Source organism: Ips typographus, linkage group LG2 (assembly GCF_016097725.1).
Source record: "Ips typographus isolate SLU linkage group LG2, UJ_Ityp_2.0, whole genome shotgun sequence".
Lineage (NCBI taxonomy): Eukaryota > Metazoa > Arthropoda > Insecta > Coleoptera > Curculionidae > Ips > Ips typographus.
In genome coordinates, this window is record NC_138423.1 from 7,884,053 (window position 1) to 7,903,137 (window position 19,085).

At 34.7% G+C, this 19,085-nt stretch overlaps 1 protein-coding gene across 2 annotated transcripts in view; it reads left to right on the top strand.

The window, feature by feature from the left end:
- The window catches only part of lig (ubiquitin-associated protein-like lingerer), a 42,526-nt gene extending 23,982 nt beyond the window's left edge, over positions 1–18,544 (top strand). Inside the window, exons 12-17 of one of the 2 annotated variants that reach the window (XM_081974292.1) lie at positions 65–216; positions 2,801–3,088; positions 4,298–4,573; positions 4,711–4,893; positions 9,942–9,971; positions 14,094–18,544. In XM_081974292.1, coding sequence (XP_081830418.1) covers positions 65–216; positions 2,801–3,088; positions 4,298–4,573; positions 4,711–4,893; positions 9,942–9,971; positions 14,094–14,192 — 1,028 coding nt within the window. In that variant the 3' untranslated portion in view covers positions 14,193–18,544. The remainder of the gene's footprint in view (positions 1–64; positions 217–2,800; positions 3,089–4,297; positions 4,574–4,710; positions 4,894–9,941; positions 9,972–14,093) is intronic. The other variant, XM_081974293.1, reaches the window with a different exon arrangement.
- The last annotated feature ends 541 nt before the right edge of the window (positions 18,545–19,085 follow it).

Genomic DNA, 19,085 nt, shown 5'->3' on the forward strand with positions numbered 1-19,085 from the left:
ATTTCAATTGCTTTGTCCTACATGGAGTTTACGTAAGTAACACACCCTATTAATTGTTTTGCAGCCAAAAATGCGACTAGTGTGATGTCCAATATCCCTCCGGGAGTCCCGCCTGTGATGAGTACGCCCTACATTATGGGTCAAGTTCCATTTTTCCAACAGCCTGTGTACTCTTACGAGGACATGCAACTGTTGCAACAAAGACTGCCTCACATGGTGAGTGTTTTTAATATCAAAATCCTATCTGTTGGGGAATACTGTCTAGAATGTTTTGTTATTGTAACAGATCGTTGGTTGAGTTGCGTCAACAACATTTCATCATTAATTTTTTTCTGAATAACTCAACCAACAATCTGTCTGTACGTTTAGTAAGCAACTTTCTTGGTTGTAGATCAGAATTATTTAACTTAATACTGTCATAAATTATTGTTAAAAACAACCAAGAAAGGGTCTAGTAGCGATGCATATAACCCCTCTTCACTCGCTTAGCATAATAACTAACCTATACCTAAATTCCTTTGCGCATCCTGGTTAGTGCACACTATGTCCGGCGTTTTTCATGTTGTACAGCCTTTCCTGGGTTCTGCACGCATGTATGTCTTCTAGTTGATCCCAGTCATAACATTACTTATAAAATCGGTCCGGACGTGTTTTTTTTGGAAGAGCAGAGACTTCAATACCCTAATAAACCTTCATTAAATCAATTATTTTCTATGTGATTAGAGCACTGTATTTATGTTAGGATATCTTTTCCAAATGAAAGTGACTTTACAATAGTTTTTCTAAAAGTTGTATTAAATGTATTTTTGTGTAAGGTGTTACATTACAATACATTGAATTACTCTAGTTTGGATGGGCATAAAAAATGCGTGATTTCTACGTGGCTGCCCATTCAGATTCAAGTAAAAGTGCCTCAGCTAAACTCTACAGGGTCGGCATGATTAATTTTATTTTTAACTATTTGTGTTCCGTAAAAAAATGTTTACTTTTAAAAAATCTTAGTGCGGCCCTATCAATGTGGTTATGTTTGACAGATCAGGTGCACTACTCATGACAATGTTGCTTAAGTGGACAGAGTTTAGTTGAGATTTGCAATGTTACCAGCTCTACCCTTAAAAAAAGTATATCTACTGTTCTCCTGTTTTTATTTTTGTGTATAATCCACCGTTTTGTACAACGTTGCCATTATGGGGGTTCTGAATTATTTTATATACTGCGAATTGTCAAAGACACGTGTCAAACACACATGTGATTTTGTCCTTGACTGTTCTTTCAAAGTATCTTTCTGACAGTTTGACACCGCTTTTCTCTCTGACTGTAGTAAATTTTGTAGGGTTTTTTTAAGTTATTGAATAGAAAATTTAACGAGGATGTCAAAAATGTGCTTAAAACTCTAATTTTCTCACTCCAAGTGGGTTTTCCCAGTAATTTTGTCCTTGACTGTTCTTTTAAAGTATGTTTCTGACAGTTCCCACTTTGACCGCTTTTCTCCCTGACTATACTAAATTTTGTAGGGTTCTTTCAGGTTATTGAATAGACAATTTAATGAGGATGCCAAAAATGTGCTTAAAACAGTCATTTTCTCACTCCAAGTGGGTTTTACCAGTGATTTTGACCTTGACTGTCCTTTGAAACTGTATTTCTGGCAGCTCAAACTTTGACACTGCTTTTCTCCCTGACTTCTAAATTTTGTAGGGTTCTTTCAGGTTATTGAATAGAAAATTTAATGAGGATGCCAGAAAATGTGCTTAAAACTGTAATTTTCTTACTCCAAGTGGGTTTTCTCAGTGATTTTGTCCTTGACTGTTCTTTCAAAGTATGTTTCTGACAGATGGAACTTTGACACCGGTTTTCTCCCTGACTGTACTAAATTTTGTAGTCTTTCAGATTATTGAATAGGAAATTAAATGAGGGTTCTAAAAATGTGCTTAAAACAATCATTTTCTCAATCCAAGTGGGTTTTACCAGCAATTTCGTCCTTGACTGTTCTTTGAAACTGTATTTCTGGCAGTTCAAACTTTCGCACCGCTTTTTTCCCTGACTGTACTAAATTTTGTAGAGTTTTTCAGATTATTGAATAGGAAATTTAATGAGGATCTCAAAAATATGTTTAAATCTGTAATTTTCTCACTCTAAGTGGGTTTCACAGATGATTTCAAACAGGGTTTCTGGCAATTCAAACTTTGACACCGCTTTTCGACATGACCGTACCAAATTTGGTAGTGTTTTTTTCATGTTATTGGGTAGGAAATTGAATGAAGAATTCTAAACTGTGCTTAAAACAGTCAGACTCCTAAGTGAGTCACGTGACCGCCTATCTAAATAATTCTCCTCTAAAACCAAATTTGTCTAGAATCTGCAAGAATTAAAGTTTAACACATTTTAACAATAATCACGTGATCATTTAGAGAAATAGTGTTTTAAAATCACATGACAACTGTCACTAAGGTCAAAAATGTCAAACTTTACTTAAAAGTTGCAAAAATCATGGTTTAGAGTTTTCTTGTAGTATTTGATTCTGAGATTTATGACGATTGTTAAAACTTTAAATTATAATCAATCTGTTATAATAAAAGAAAAAGATGATTCAAGTTTTGGTTTGCATTACAATTTCGTCTTAAGTTTCAATTCACAACAGGTTTCCTATAAAAAGTTGTATGAAGTTTTTGCTCTTCGCTTTACTTAATTTCAATAAAGTAAATCGTAACGCCGATAGTAATAACCGTCACGACAAATAACCATCAATCAATGAATCGAGTGAATAAGTGGTCATATGTATTCCGGTATCTGCCTTGCGTAGACCACCCCTTACTACGACATGGGTTACCAGACGCCGACGACTCTAGCGGCGGTTCGAGACCCGACGGCGGCCGCCTTGGGCGGATACGGGGCGGCAACTGCCGACGGTCGGTTTCAGGCCACCGCTGGAAGGACCGGCGATGGCACGACGTCTCCGGTGCCAGCGGCCTCTCAGCAACAACAACAGCAGCCGCAAATTTTGGGCGGTCACCAGCAGTACTTCTTCACGGCCTTTAATACGATACCGGCGCCGCCTCCAAATTATGCGCAATTTGGGACCATGTATACGGTAAGGTGTTTTTTCAGGCTGTTAGTTGGAATATTTTGACGAAATTACAATTGACAGGGTCATTGGCTACGTTCATCCGACGTCAGCGGCTTAGAAGTTAACTAAGCAATTATGTTTAGCTTGATGACTGCTTACTTAGCTTCTAAGCTGCTGGGGTGAACGAGTATTGTACCTTTCCTATTTTGCATCTGATACAATATTATTAGGAGACACTAATAATAATAAAAATAGGTTAAATTTTCCTGTAAGGTGACCGTAATATGCTTCTCGATCATGCAAATGTTAGTAAAAATATTTTCAAAATTTCGGGGCACTTTTCAAACTTTATAAGCTCAAGCAATTTGTCCCACAGTGAATTGAGGCAGTATAGCTTTGACTCATTCACCTCATTCTGTCATTCTAAGTCAGTAGTAGGTCCCACATTATGTGTTACATAATTTTAAGTCAATTCCAATGACCGATAGTACCATACAGGGTGTCTACTAGAGACAGTCAAAGTGAGAGAATAACTTGTGCAAACAATTTCAAGCTTTACTCACTGTCTTTGGACACCCTGTAAGGTTTTGTCAAACATGCACAAGAAGAACAATAATTGTTGCTTGTCATTCTTTCACATTAAGCCCTTCAACTCAAGATTGAACACTGTTATATCCATTTTCCGGATAAATCGATATACATACTTGTAATTTTGTTGATAAATGACGTTAATTACGATTATTTTGATTAATCCATCAACATAACATGTTGATTTAAATATGAAATATTTAAAGGCACCCTAGACTAGGTTTTAATTTTACTATGACATTTTGCACATGATCTGTCCCAGTCAAATCACAACTTAATTACGTTGGTGCAATCCTCCATAAACAACAAGTTTTAAAATCAAAGTTTGACTTTTGGTCAAGTTACTGTGAAGTAACATCATTAGACAAAATCAACGACCTGCCATCGTTTTGTTTTATTTCTAATTTAAAAATTTGGCTCAAAAATTGTTAGAACAACTTTCAGATCATCTTTCTGTGCATTTTGTTTTTAATTCCTATCAACTTATTTTTCCTCATGGCCGTCATTGTTTTTTTTATTTAGTTACAAAGTTTTTGCTAAAATAGAAGAATTTTTCAAAGTAACGACTTTGAAGTCCAATATTTACAGTTTTTCTTGCTTGAAATCAATGTCGTGTTATGAATGCGAAATGATTTGCGTTTGTAGCAATTGCCAGCTGTAACGAATGCGCACGGTTCGACCGCAAGCAGTCAGTACGGTCCAAAGCCGGCGACGTACGGCTCAACCGGTTACGGTGCTTACGATGCGCTTGGACAGTCGGCAGCCGCCCAGGATTATGCCAAGAGTGCGGGATACACTGCTGCGGTTGCGCACCAAGCCGCCCAACAAAAGGGACAACAAAATTCGACGTCGGCAGGATCGGCGGCGAATGACATTGCTAATATGTACGGCAAGTCGCACGCTGCGTTAGGCAAAGTCAATGTAAGTATTGTAGGATGTTTTTTTATAATAAATTATAGAATTCTCCGTGAACTTTTCGATATTTGCAATTGTATAATATTACTTTGCTTGCTATTTAACATTGTACACATCAAGTTAATTATTATTGGCGTTCCTAGAAGACATTATTCTCTTTGCAGTCATATGAGAAACAAGGCTTTCATTCGGGCACTCCTCCGCCCTTCACGGGGGCTCTGAGTCAAAGCGCCGGCTTGGCCCCGAGCGGTGCAGGTTACGCACCTCAAGTTTATATTCCCACGTTGCCTCATTCAACGATGGCTATGCACCAGCCTTTACACCAGGTAAGTTACACTTGTTTTAGAGTTTAACTGGTTCTAGGTGGATCTTTGTCAGTAGATTTAATAATATTCTTTGATGGTACATTGCACCAAACGTATTTGAAAACAAAACTTGACCAAGCTAGCTCAAAAATACATTTTCATCACACTGTACTGTTATTTGCATTTAACATACCTCAAATTAGATACGATAAACAGTACAGTACGCCGGTTTTTCGATTGGACGTGACATTGACAACACGCAATTTTCAAATATTTAACAAACACACTTACTCTAGGCAACCACATTCTCATTTTTATAGCCACTTTTGTTACGCTAACTCTCAATAAAATGACGGGGGTTTAACTTTTTTTAAAAGAAACCGCTGCAGTGTGATGAAAACCGTTGAACGGCACACGGCCGATACGTAAATAACACACTCGGTTTGTTCCAAACCTCGCTTGTTATTTACCCGTTATCGGCCTTGTATCGTTAATAACTATAGTGCAATCGCTTATTACAGTTATAAATTTGAGATATACTTTTCTGGGCTAAATGTAGTTTTCACCGAAAAAAGTCAAATAAGTGCACAAAACCTGACTAACAGAATGGTATGGTTGGTAAGTGCAGGTTGGCCAACTAAGCAAAATACCTAGATTACAATACTTTAATCTATCTTTAACGTTTCTTTTAAAATTATAATTATCTGGAATAATCTTCTTCTTCTTCGTCATTCTTTAATGTAAGCAAATTGCTTGTTTTTCTTCGTATCCTTTGCCGTTCAATTGTTAGAAAGGTTCGCTCATCTCTTGCGGGGTCTTCCTACGCTTCGGTGTCCTAAGGGCGACTTGTCTCTAGTTATTTTACTAGACTGTTCTGTCGTCATGAGTTAGTTCCACTCTCTTCTCAGAATTCATTCATTTACATTATCTATTTTACATGTTCTTCTAATGTCCTCGCTTTTCTCCCTGTCAAAACTCCTTGTGTGTTTGATGTATCTGGTTCGGATGACCGCCTTGTAGATTCGGGATTTGGACGCCTATTCTATTCTAACTCAATTTCGATTGCCCTTGATTTATGTGACGTACGAATTTCGATCGTTGGTGTGATTTCGGTTGGTAATTAATTAAATAATTTTTGGTTGGTAATGTTGACAACTTGATATTGAAATAAACTTTTATATCTTGGTTCTTGTGTTTAGGTTCTGTTTTGGTGTTCTTTGTTGTTTTGTTCAGTTGGGGTATTCTTGTTTTTGACAATGGCTTTTAAATTAGGCAATTTTTTAATTGTGGAAAATTTGAAACGTGAGAAAAAACGCAATCGAACCATAAGAGATGATCAAGATCCATTTTCCATCGCCGAGCAAGAATTTGTTAAAGTTCAGCAGTAACTTTCACTTCAGCCATTTTTCACTTTTTCTTCTTGATTCAACACCAACGAACGACAATCACCAAATAAAGCAACAAACAAAGGGAAAGGAAGCAAAACGTGTACATGCAAAAAACGGAGAACGTGACGATAACAAAGAAACACCCAACGAGGATATAATAATTAAAAAAGAGTGGTTATTGCCCTAGTAAATATTTGTCACATTGTTGTCGGCAGCGCCACGATGGAGCTCTGGTAAAACTAACTAAAAGTTATGCACGGAAACTGCTTCACCTCAGCTGATACAATAGAAATATACAAATTTGATGGTAATGTTTATCAAACTTTATTTGTATTTACATTTTTTTGTCTATCACATTTTAGCAAAATATAATATAAAATCTAAAACATAATAATAAAATCTCACTCTTGAGCCTTACAGTCTTGTTCCTTTGTTTGTTTTTGGAAGTCAGTGATTCAATTTTATCCACATCAACACCCTTTCAATTTTGAAGACAGCTTTAACAAGTTGCTTCCAAATCCAAACTGTACCTCCAATTCTGTATGAAATCCATACTGTAGCTCCAATTGTGTCTGTGTTCTGCTGTAACTTCAATTTACTTTTCACCCATCTCTCAGACAACATTAGCCAGAAAGGAAAATCTTCCACCCTAGAAACAGTACTTTTTTGGCGAGGTTTTCGGTTTTTGTTTTATTTGTGTCTTAATGGCTTCTGTTCTGACCAAAACAATTTGCCAAACGGTTTATGCTGTGGGTTTATGTTTCCATTTTGATTTTGAATTTTCACAATTTAATAAATAACACTTGCGCTTGCCACAAAACGGCAATACTTTAAAGACAGTGACAGTAGACAGCCGCCGATTGACACTAAAAGCCCAGTTTGAAGATAGTAGTGGCGCCGCCAAGTTCCTTCGTACATAAGCTTCGAACACTCTCCTTTAGTTATTATATCCTTGTTGGAAACATCCTCTCGACCTTCTAAATTCAAAATTCTAACCTAAAATATCAGGGAATGAGGGTTAACCGAATTTCGACGTCAAATTACAATGTCAACTAGTCTCCAGCTGTTGAAATTAATTTTGACAGTCGAAAAACAATGTCGTCACGATTTTGGTTGTAAATCTCTCCAGCAGAGGGATTTTGTCGCAATTTTGACTGCCGACCCCAGTTTTCGACGTCGAAAATGAGTTATAATAGTCGTCTGGTCTCGATTCCGATATACAGGGTGTCTAAAAAGTCTATTTTTCTCAAAATTTACGTCTTGTTAAAGTAAATAACAGCGCATGACGTGAGGGTGAAATGAGGTTCGCAAGTATACAGGGTCAGTCACAAAGTATACCAACTTTCTTAATTCAAACCTAACACACTGTATATTACTTCAGATTTTAAGAGTACTCATAAAGGCCAATTCAACAATCTACAGTATTGCTACTTTTTTTTTTTTTTTTTTTTTTTTAATTTGCTTACACAAGATTGAGTTATTGCAACACGATTTGGGTAACGCTGATTAAACAAATCACATACTTCCTGCTGCGTTCTCTTACGGTCGCCATATCCCACCATACTTAAGATGTCAGTCTTTTCCTTCTCACTCAAAAACACCATTTTAAGTAATAGGAAAATTTGCCAATTAATTTAACATTATATTGACGTTAGCTGTCATTGTTACATCTATCATTGTTATAGGTAGGTACAAAAAAAAAATCAAAGAAAAAAAAAATCGTATATCGTTGAATTGGCCTTTATAAGTACTCTTAAAATCTGAAGTAATATACAGTGTTGAAAATGGTGAGGTTTTGTTTTTTGTTTATCAATCCCAATCCTCTGACCGGTTTCGCCGTATTACGGCTCATCAGAGAGGCTATAGGGCTTGAAAATTATAATAGTATAAAAAATAATAATAATAATAGGGTTAACCGAATTTTATAATTTTTTTTAAAATTACTTTTTTTTCCTCCTTTTTAAACAAAAAACAAAACCTCACCATTTTCAACCAATCAAATCGGTGTTTACCGAATGATGCGGCATTAATGGTGCTGTTCCTAGATTTTGGAACGCCATCTGTACTTTCTAACTCATAGAGTTGAGTACAGATGTCACCAGATGTTGCACACAACTATAATATACAGTGTGTTAGGTTTGAATTAAGAAAGTTGGTATACTTTGTGACTGACCCTGTATACTTGCGAACCTCATTTCACCCTCACGTCATGCGCTGTTATTTACTTTAACAAGACGCAAATTTTGAGAAAAATAAAATCCGCAGTTTTCGAGATATTTGCAATATTCCAGACTTTTTAGACACCCTGTATATTTGTTTGGGAGGATTGTGTCGTTCAGATAAGCTGAGGTTCGTGCTGCTTTTGCCACTTGGTTTCTTACCTCCGCCTCGATGTCACTGTATCCTGATATTTTATATTATGTCATCTCCTGTTGTATAATTTTATCATCCACAACAAGTTTGCATCTGATAGGTGTCTTTGAGGTGGTCATGCGTTTCGTCTTTGCTGCGGATATCTTCATTTTTAGACTTTTTGTCGTTGTGCTGAATCTCTGTAGGTCATCTTAGTTTTCTGCAATTAGGACAGCATCATCGGCATAACATAGGATTTTGACGTCTTTGTTTCCCATTTTATACTCTTTCAGGTTAGGAGTTTTTTATTATTTCGTCCATAACGTTCATCCTTGTCATATACTACTATTTACAGGAAATCGGTAGTTTTGTCATTAATTTTGGCTTGTATTTTGTTTCTCTGGTAAATACAATAATTAAAAAAAAAATACAGTAAATAGGCACGGGTAAACTGGCTCCGCGAGAAGGGTATTTTAAGGTGTACCACGTCCTCCAGTTGTATTCAGTCAAACGCCTTTTCCAGGTCCATAAAACACTTGGCTAGTTTGTTATACTCGGTGGATTTTTCAGTTATTTGTCGCAAGTAAAATACCGCATATGTGCAAGATCTTGATCTTTAAGGTTGTATTTAGAAGGTTTATGGCTCGGGTAGTTTGCGGGTATCTTTTTGTCTCCTTTTTTAACAGTAAGATTGTGGTACTTTTTTGTCCGGATTTTTTTTTATGTAAAAGGATTTTGTGAATTAAGGCTGTTTCAGGCTTCTCCCGCCGTATTTAAGAAGCTCAATTGTCGAGTACCATCTGGGCCTGGACTTTTTCTGTTCTTAAGTTTTATTAATCCCGTTTCTATATCATTTTCTTCTATTTCATTTACTTTGTTAGTTGCGATTTCTGGTGTATCTTCTTTTTTATATAGTTCTTTAAGATACAGGCCATACAAATCTGGAATAATTAAGTAATGATCTTTTAGTAAACCGATTTGACTTTTTGAACACTTTTCGACTATTAATTGGCTTATACCTCTAACGCATCTGCACGAGCTTTAGTCAACCATCAGCATGGTTAAATTTAAGGAACTGTTGGTAAGCAGTATTGCATGCTTTTGGAGAAAAAGTTATACACGAAATTTACGGCATGTGAATATATTTTCAATGTATGAAACCAGCAATTGTTCATTTATTCTTTGTTGCGTTAATTCAAAAACTCATGAGAATGCAGTAGTTGTAGAAACGTTAAAGTGAACTAAACAATGCAGGAATGAACATTTGCTGTATGGTGGCGTTGATATTTTTGCAGTAGTTTGGTTATTTAGAAATTATTTTGCTTGTAGATGGATGTGCGGCACCAAAGCAGGCGCGCGGTAAGTCACATCATGACGCACCGCATTCGCTTTTAACCACATTTCATTTTGTATGTTATTTGTATAGTGTGCGTTTTGAATTGTGTTGTTGGTATCACGAATATCTGTTACATGATTACCATTTTTTTAAGGAAAAAAAAAACAAAACGGTACAAAATACTGAGGCATGTAATTGAAAATTACATAACAAAGTTTGAATATTTCCTATTGTATCATGCAGTGTTAATCCCAGTTTTTCACCTATAAATTAAATTGAGGACCTTTTAATAATATCCCGTCTGCAAATTTGTCATTTTTTTATTAAGCATTTGATTCAATGGTGAGCCAGATATTTATTATTTTTCTGTTTTTTAATTATTCGTAAACTATTGCAGTAACAAAATTTGGGCCGTGTTTGGTCCCATCAAAAGTGTAGTGTCTGGTTTCTTGGGTTCCAAATAGTCGGAAACGGCTATTGAAAGCTTTCGGAAAAACAAATTGCCAGAGGCCTCTAGAAGCATTTTAAGAGTGTCAGATACCTTCAAATACTCCTGAGAACCTTCTAAAAGGTGCCAGAGACCTCTACAATTGCCTTATTCCTTTCCATAACTGTTTTATATTGCCAGAGGCCCGAGGAGTAGACCGCCGATAATTGTTTGTACACCAAAATGCCTTTTTGCATACAAAATACCTCAAAATGCCTCATAATAATGCTTTAAAACTGCCTAAAATACCTCATATTACCTTTAAATACCTCGAAATGCCTTTAAATTATTTAAATTGCCTCAGAATGCTTTCAAATATTTACCTACACATTTGTGACATTCTTAAATTTAGTTTTAAGGCCCCTGGTGGTGGGACAATGATAAACTTTGATGAAATGCACCCGTGAATTTATTTTTTGGTCACATGGCAGTTTTTAGGTCATATTAATTAATTAAGTAGCATGTCTGCTTTTACAATTTGTACATTATTAATGATTAATGGATTAATGATTCAAAAAAATTACTTTATCAGGTTACCTGATTGCTTTGTCACGTGACCGTTTTTAGGTTAGGTTAGTTAGTAGTTATTTTCTAAGGTCAGGTGACTGTTTTTTCAAATTCTAACAAACAAAAATATTTTTTGTATATTTGTCTGAAATTACGGGTTATATTTTGACGTTTAAACGAATCTTCTAACTGTCATAGTAACCAAGTTAGCACGTGTCAAATAAAGACACCTATCATTTAAAAGAAACGGTTGAAACATTAAATATATAGTATTTTAAATTTAGACAGTGGTAAAAGTGTAAGAACTACGTCACGTGACTTTGATAATTCAATTTTCGATCTCAACATTGAAATTTGTTAGAGTTTTCATGCTAATTTTCAAATCGTTTTCAATTCCATTTTGAAACTAGATTGAGCTTTTGACAAAACGCAGAAACGGTTGAGATGTGTCATTTGAGTATCGATGCACTTCTTTCTTCATATTCGTCAAGTCGTCACCCCACAAACTGGATGATGGTCTGGCACTCAATATTTCATCAAACATGGCAAAATAGTTACATTCTGAACGGACTTCTCCACTTGTCCCATTTTTACGCTTCACTTTATAATACATCCACTTCAAAGCTTTTCATTTATTTTTAATTTGCAAAATGTTCCTAGTAGTTACACCTTTACTAATTCCTCATAAACCAATTGGTAAATTTATCCATTTTTATACTTCTTGGTATCAAAATACCGATTGATTTTGATGTTTGGAAAATTTCCAGTAGAAGTTTTACTTCTTTGTCCAGCCAAATATTTCTGGTAGCCATGATAAGGTAAAATGTAATTATTGCTTACTTTATTAGTAACAACAATTAATGAAATTAGAAACAATTCAAATGATAAAATGAAAAATTTTTAGTTATGTTCTCCTTAAAGAAGTGAAAAATGACATTTACACGTTGACAATACACAATTGTCACGTATTTTCTCGATTTCAAAATCGTTTTCATTTTTAAGGTGTTTCCTTGCTATTTCAATCCCGATACGATCCCAAAAATCGGGACCTTGAAGTGAATTAAGATTGAAACCGAATTGAAAACGGGTTTACAAGGCATAATTTAAAATTTAGACAGTTGTAAAAACTTAAATTGCAAAGTACACGTCACGTGACGTTGATAATGCAATTTTAGAGTTTGCACCACTGTAAAGGCCAGTTGATATCTGTCAAAATTAATCACGTTACCGTTTAAATGTGGTTTAAACTTTAAAAACTTGGTAAATTAAATTTAGACTATTTTAGACAGTTGTAAAAGTTGAAATTGTAATAGACACATCACGTGACTTTGATTATGCAATTTTAGAGCTTGCAACACTGTAAAGTCCAGTTGACACCTGTCAAAACCAGTCACGTGACCTTCAAAATGTAGTTTAAATGTTAAAAAACTGGTAAATTATTATAATAATTTGTAAGGAATATTGTTTCAACTTAATATCATGTAACAAAAATTTTACTATAATAATTAAATGTGCGGTTAATTTTGTTATATTGGTACACTATATTCTCTACTGCTTGGTCTACTACAAATGTATTCCTTAAAATATCGCAAAATTTCCTTTATTTAGGCTTTATTTCGCTCAAAATTCCAATGGAAATATCCCAAACCATTGTGATATACAGTGCGTCCCAAATTGGTTCTACATGTATTGGGATCTCTGTAACCGTAAGAGCTACAAGGTCGGTTAAATAGGGAAAGTTTTAGAGAATTTTATGTGAAACTTATTTCCGGTTTTCAAATTAAATTATTATTCTCGGTTTTCCGGAAAATTGGTAAAACGTCAGAGGCTGCATTTTAAATACTCTTTAATAAAGCCAAAGAGAGTTTTGAAACTAAGACATTATTAAGGCACTTTTTTACGTAGAACACGATGACGTAATTAGAAAAAATCTATCGTCATTGGTTTCCGAGATATGGAGGACGCTATCTTGAAGGCGGCCATAAAAATTTACAAAGTTATCATCCATATCTTGGAAACCAATGACGATAGATTTTTTCTAATCGCATCATCGTGTTCTACGTAAAAAAGTGCCATAATAATGTGTTAGTTTCAAAACTCTCTTTGGCTTTGTTAAAGAGTGTTTAAAATGCACTGTTTTTCCAATTTTCCGTAAAACGGAGAAAGATAATTTAATTTGGAAACCGGAAATAAGTTTCACATAAAATTCTCTAAAACTTTCCCCATTTAACCGACTCTGTAGCTCTTACGGTTACAGAGATCTCAATACATGTAGAATGAATTTGCGAAATACTGTATACAGTCAATGCCTCAAAAAATTCTATGAAATGCCTTATAAATACCTTAAAATGCCTAGTAATGTCTTGTAATACCCCAAAATGCTTCGTAATAAAGTGCCTCATAATACCTCGAGTGTGTACACCAAAATACTTCGGCGATCTACCCCTCGCAGAGGCCTCTATGACCATTTTGAAAGTTCCATAGACCTCTAAGTGCTCTTGAAAACTTTTTAACAAGTGCTATATGCCTCTACAAGTGTTCTAAAAATTTTTAAGAATAAAATTATAGTGTTAGTGTTGGTAACTATAGCGATAGGATTATTAAAACTTTCATATTTTTTTAAATCAAAGTGACAGTAAATGACAACATTTTCAGTCGGGATGACAAAATCAACAACGTGCCTTTTTTGCTAAAATTGCTTATTTTAGAAAGATAAAATTCCAACTATAGTCAAAATTTTATCCATCTAAGATGACGTCAAGCAGGTGAAAAGACACGTCTGTCTTTACTTAAACCGCAATATTTAAACTGCAAATGCGTTGGAAATTTGAAAATGACTTGATAACCAAATGATTATAAGAGTTTTTCACACAATAAAGCTAAAATAGTAATTTGACATACCAACAAAAGACTAAAATATATCTTTACAGGAACTTGTTGTTTAGTTTTATCTGTACATTAAACGCATTGCACACTAATTTTGGGACACTCTGTACTAATTGTGGTTTAACAAACATTACCGTTACTTAATTGAGAATGTCAATCCTGCTCGTTCAACTGTTGTGTTTGCTTGTAAGGTAATCAAACTGCAAGCGCTTTGTGTAAACTAACCATTTGTTTGAATTTGGATCGTAAAACGTTTCAATTACAGGATTCGGGTAATTCAAGTGGACAACGCTCGCAAGGATCGAACCAGGCCAAGGCGGGTTCCAAACAAGGCTACGGTACATCTTACTGGAACCAAAATTAAACACCGTCCCCCCAATTTTAGGGGGTCAGGCTAATAAGCAAGCTGCTCATACTTTGCCCCGCCCTCGCCAGCTCTATTAACCTCCCCAAACGTACTGTAAGGTCTCTGTTAGATAGTCGTAATTATTATTTTAGCAATTATTATGATTAATTATTTAATTAATATCATCGACTTGTTATAATAGTTATAGCTACTTGCGACATATGAATGTATCTTTTCAGTTTGTAGCTGTTTTTTTTTTAATTCTCTGATCGTTGGTAAGTAACTAAACTGAATGGACCCGTAGTTTTGATTTTATTTTACGAATTCGCGTGCACTGACACTAAACAGCATCCCAGCTTCTATTGGTCAGTGTAGTGCGAAAAGCAATCTACTAAATGGTACTTTTATTACTATTTATTTATATATTTTTTTTTAAATTCGTAATTCTTAATCAAGTATGTTTTTTTTGCAATTACGAACTGCCAGAATGGTGTTTTTTTGTGTTTGTTTGAAAGTACCTGGAGTGAAGATTTTTATTTTTCTTGTATTTTTAAGCTACTTCAGCAAATATGCGTGTGTTGTTTTTAGGGGAGCAGTTTTATCCAACGTAACCGTAAATTTATTTGATTTTTCAGACGATTTTATTTAATTTTTTAACGCGCGGAGAGGTGCGGTGGATTTGTTTTTCGGTCCAATGAACTTGATTCATTTTTATAGTTACTCAGAAAATGTAAAGGGCGTTTCCGAAATCGATCAGGAACTCTATACAGAACAGCGGTGGTAAGTGATTTAAAGTTTTTTTCGAAATGTTTTTGATTTACTTAACTTTCAGAATGTCATTTTTATATCATAATTTTCCCACAGTATTTAATGTGTGTTAAAATAGCAGAATTCAAATCCAAAGCAGAATTTGGATATTTCAATCAAAATTGTCATTATAAACCAACACTTTTAAAAGTTTAGTACATTCTTCTGACAGTAGAGAGCTTCAGTCTGGGATTTAATTTCGTTCTTTTTATTTATGTGTTTGATTTAACTCTTTAAACGTCTTTTTTATTTCTCGAAGTTGCCGAAAGCTTTTCTAGCACGGTTTCTCTGAGGTAGGTTGGTAACTAACCTAACCTAACCTAAATTCCGGAGGAAAAATCCCGTTAAACCAATCAGGGAACTGGGAGACTTTAGTAAACTGACAGCACCAGCTGTTTTACAGGAAACGCAGGACAAAATTAGGTTAGAATCATTTTTGTTTTGGCTCATTTGATTAGTTATTCATGTAAATTAAGTGATACTAGCTTTATACAGAAATTGCCAAGATATTTTCAAAACATTTATTCGTGAACATCATTCATAAAGTTTATTGACATAAAATATACAGGGTGTCTCATAACTATATGACAATCTCTCAGGAACATACAGGGGCGGTCAAAATAATACGATTTGTTCTTATAAACAATGTTTCTCAAAGGAACTGCCTTCCAATTAACGTTTTTGGCCGTAACTTTTGTACCACTTTGTATATTGTAATGATATACAGTGTGGTCCAAATGGTGATGCATGTATTGGGATCTCGAAAACGGTACGAGCTACAGAGTCGGTTAAATGGGGAAAGTTTTAGAGAATTTTATGTGAAACTTATTTCCGGTTTCCAAATTAAATTATCTTTCTCCGTTTTCCGGAAAATTGGGAAAACGTCAGAGGCTGCATTTTAAACGCTCTTTAACAAAGCCAAAGAGAGTTTTGAAACTAAGACATTATTAAGGCACTTTTTTACGTAGAAAACGATGACGTAATTAGAAAAAATCTATCGTCATTGGTTTCCGAGATATGGATGATAACTTTGTAAATTCTTATGGCCGCCTTCAAGATGGCTTACAAAGTTATCATCCATATCTCTAAAAAGTGTCTCAATGTCTTAGTTTCAAAACTGTCTTTGTTAAAGAGTGTGAGTAAAATGCAACCTCTGACGTTTTCCCAATTTTCCGGAAAACGGAGAAAGATAATTTAATTTGGAAACCGGAAATAAGTTTCACATTAAATTCTCTAAAACTTTCTTCATTTAACCGACTCTGTAGCTCTTAGCGTTTTCGAGATCCCAATACATGCATCACCAATTTGGACCACACTGTATATCGAAAGAGACCTTCTATTTGACTTCAAAACCAGGTATCTCGTCTTAGCAGATAGACAGGAACTCGCTGGTAACTAACAATTTGCTTAAACTTTGACAGCTGTCATTATTTTCAGCTGCAAACGCCATTAATGGATACTCTTGACATTTTTATCGAAAAATTGTACTCTTCTTTTATTTCTATAAAATTAACGGTTTTCGAGGTAAATTGATTTTTCATTGAACTGCTTAAAACAGAATGTTATTAAAAATATTCGTTAAACTAGTTTTTTTATGTAAATTGCGTAGAATAACGAAAGATATGGAAGAATACTCGTTAATTGAATAATTATTTAATTTAATAAAAAACGAATTCTAACATTGTGTTTTAAGCAGTTCAATGAAAAATCGACTTATCTCGAAAACTGTCCAAGTTTAAGCAAATTGTGTCTTAGGTACCAGTTAGTTCCTGTCTTTCTGCTAAGATACCTGGTTTTGATGTCAAATAGAAGCTCTTTCGATAAAACATTAAACCCAAAAATCATTACAATATACAAAGTGGTTCAAAAGTTAGGGCCAAAAATGTCAATTGGAAGGCAGTTCTTTGGGACTCGATATCTCCCTTAGGAGTGACTTTAGGAAAAATTTGTATATGAACAAATCGTATTATTTTGACCTTCCCTGTATGCTCCCGAGAGTTTGCCATATAGTTATGGGACACCCTGTATAAATCATGGACCATAAAATCTCCATTTTTCTAATTTCGAACATTAAACGCGAATTTGCAGCTTTCGGCAACGTCGAACTGGATAATGACTCATAACGCAGCATTTGCGTGAATGTCAATACAGTGAGTAGTTTGCGATTGGTCAAAAAAAGGTGCTTACAGCTTTTTCTTGACCAATCACAAACTACCAACATTGCCAAGTTTACATGTGCAGCATTTGCAAAACTCACAGCACAGTGACTGGTCTGTGATGGGTCAAAAAAACTCTTGACCAATCACAAACTGTGATTTATGTCAATAAACTAAAAAAAAATATTGAAAAACTCACAGGTTGACAAAAACTTCAAGAAAAAGCAAGTTAACAGACATTAATAAACCAGAAGAAAGAAATTCGTCTGTTTTCACCACTCTACCAAGCTAAAGAACTATGGGACAGTATTCCTGAAATAAGTAGAAGGTTTTCAGAAGAATTACTCGCAGATTCAGCTGTTTTAAACTTTTCTCTACACGAATTAAAGACAGCATTGGAAATGGAATGAAAATTTGTTTTGGTAAGTCCCACCTAGTAAATTTTTAATTTAAATTAATTTACAAACTGATTTCTCATGTATTAAACCGACTATAACTTAAAGTAATTGCTCTCAAAATGTCCAATTTTAAGAAATTTATACTGTATTATTTATCAAAATGAACAAAATTAATTAGAATTGTTTGGCGAGACCATGGTATTCAGAGAGGTGCTAAATTCTAACAAAAATGATTTTTTCCTGAAGCTTTGTGCCACTTTTTTTCGAATAACAAGATTAAATAAGTGAACATTTCGAAAATACTTAAAATATTACTTGCGCAAGTCTCCTGATTTATTAGAAACACCCTGTACTGGTTCAAAAAACTGTTCATTTGACCGAAACTTGAAAAAACAGTCAATTTACAAAAAAATAATCATGGAATACCACAAAAGGCGTTTTTCGTCTCTCACTCGCGTTTGTATTTTGCTACTAGAACACATTTTTAGTTTGCGTTCTTGCAAAAGTGTACATAGGACGGCTTTTGCTCTGTAAGTAGAAAGCGCCTGGACTAAACTAGTAAGATTTCCGTTAAACAAAAGCAGCAGTTTGTATAAGCCGTGTCCTAAATATTTTTCCGTTTAATTTTTTGTCTTTTTATAATAATATCGAAGACGGTCTTTGTGCGACTGACTTTCTTTCTCGGTGTCTGCGGGCGTGCAGTTTCTTTTTCGTTACAAGGAAAACCGTAAGACGAAACGTTAAGGGTCGCAGGTTTTCACTGAAAATGACTTGCTGCGCGCCGTCGCGGCACCGGTTGGACTACTTTTTATTTTACTATTACATTTAGATAGAGTTTAAATATTGATAATGATAAAATTATAAATTATCTTGTGTACCTACCGCTAATTTGTATAAAAATACCCTCCCCCCCCCCACAAATATTGTAGACACTGTATATGTGTAGTTTTGTTTTGTATTTGCTAACTTATGAGACATTTGAGAGAATACACATGAGTACATCTAAAAATTACCTGATTTTTAAATCTGATTCTGACCCATTGATCCATCCCGTTTATATCCACTGTGCCTGGTTAACGTAAGTTTCACACCATCTAGTGGAAGACAATTAAGCTGAATTCATAGTTTGAAATCCGCAAGAAGTAAGCAGTAAGCCGAATTAAAAATAAACAATATACTTGTAGCACTTTCATTCATAGTTTGACAAATAAGCGCAAGCCGCATGAACCGCAAGCAGTAAGCAGCAAGAAATAAGAAATTAATCATTTTTATTTCTTACTGCTTCGTGCATCGTCTGCTGCCTGTTTCACCCATTCGGAGGGTTCGAATTGTCATTTGTCAAGTATCCGATCTTTTCTGGTTTTCACTTGGCAAAAGTCATCGACAAAATTCCTTTTCCGTAAAATGTCGCAAACATTCAATGAATAGAATAGAAATAAAAAATTCTAACCAAATATATATTGTAAACAAAAAAATAAACTGTCAAATAATGACAGTGTAGTGTCAGTCAGTTTACTAACGTCGAAGCGTCGAACTATAAATTGAAACAT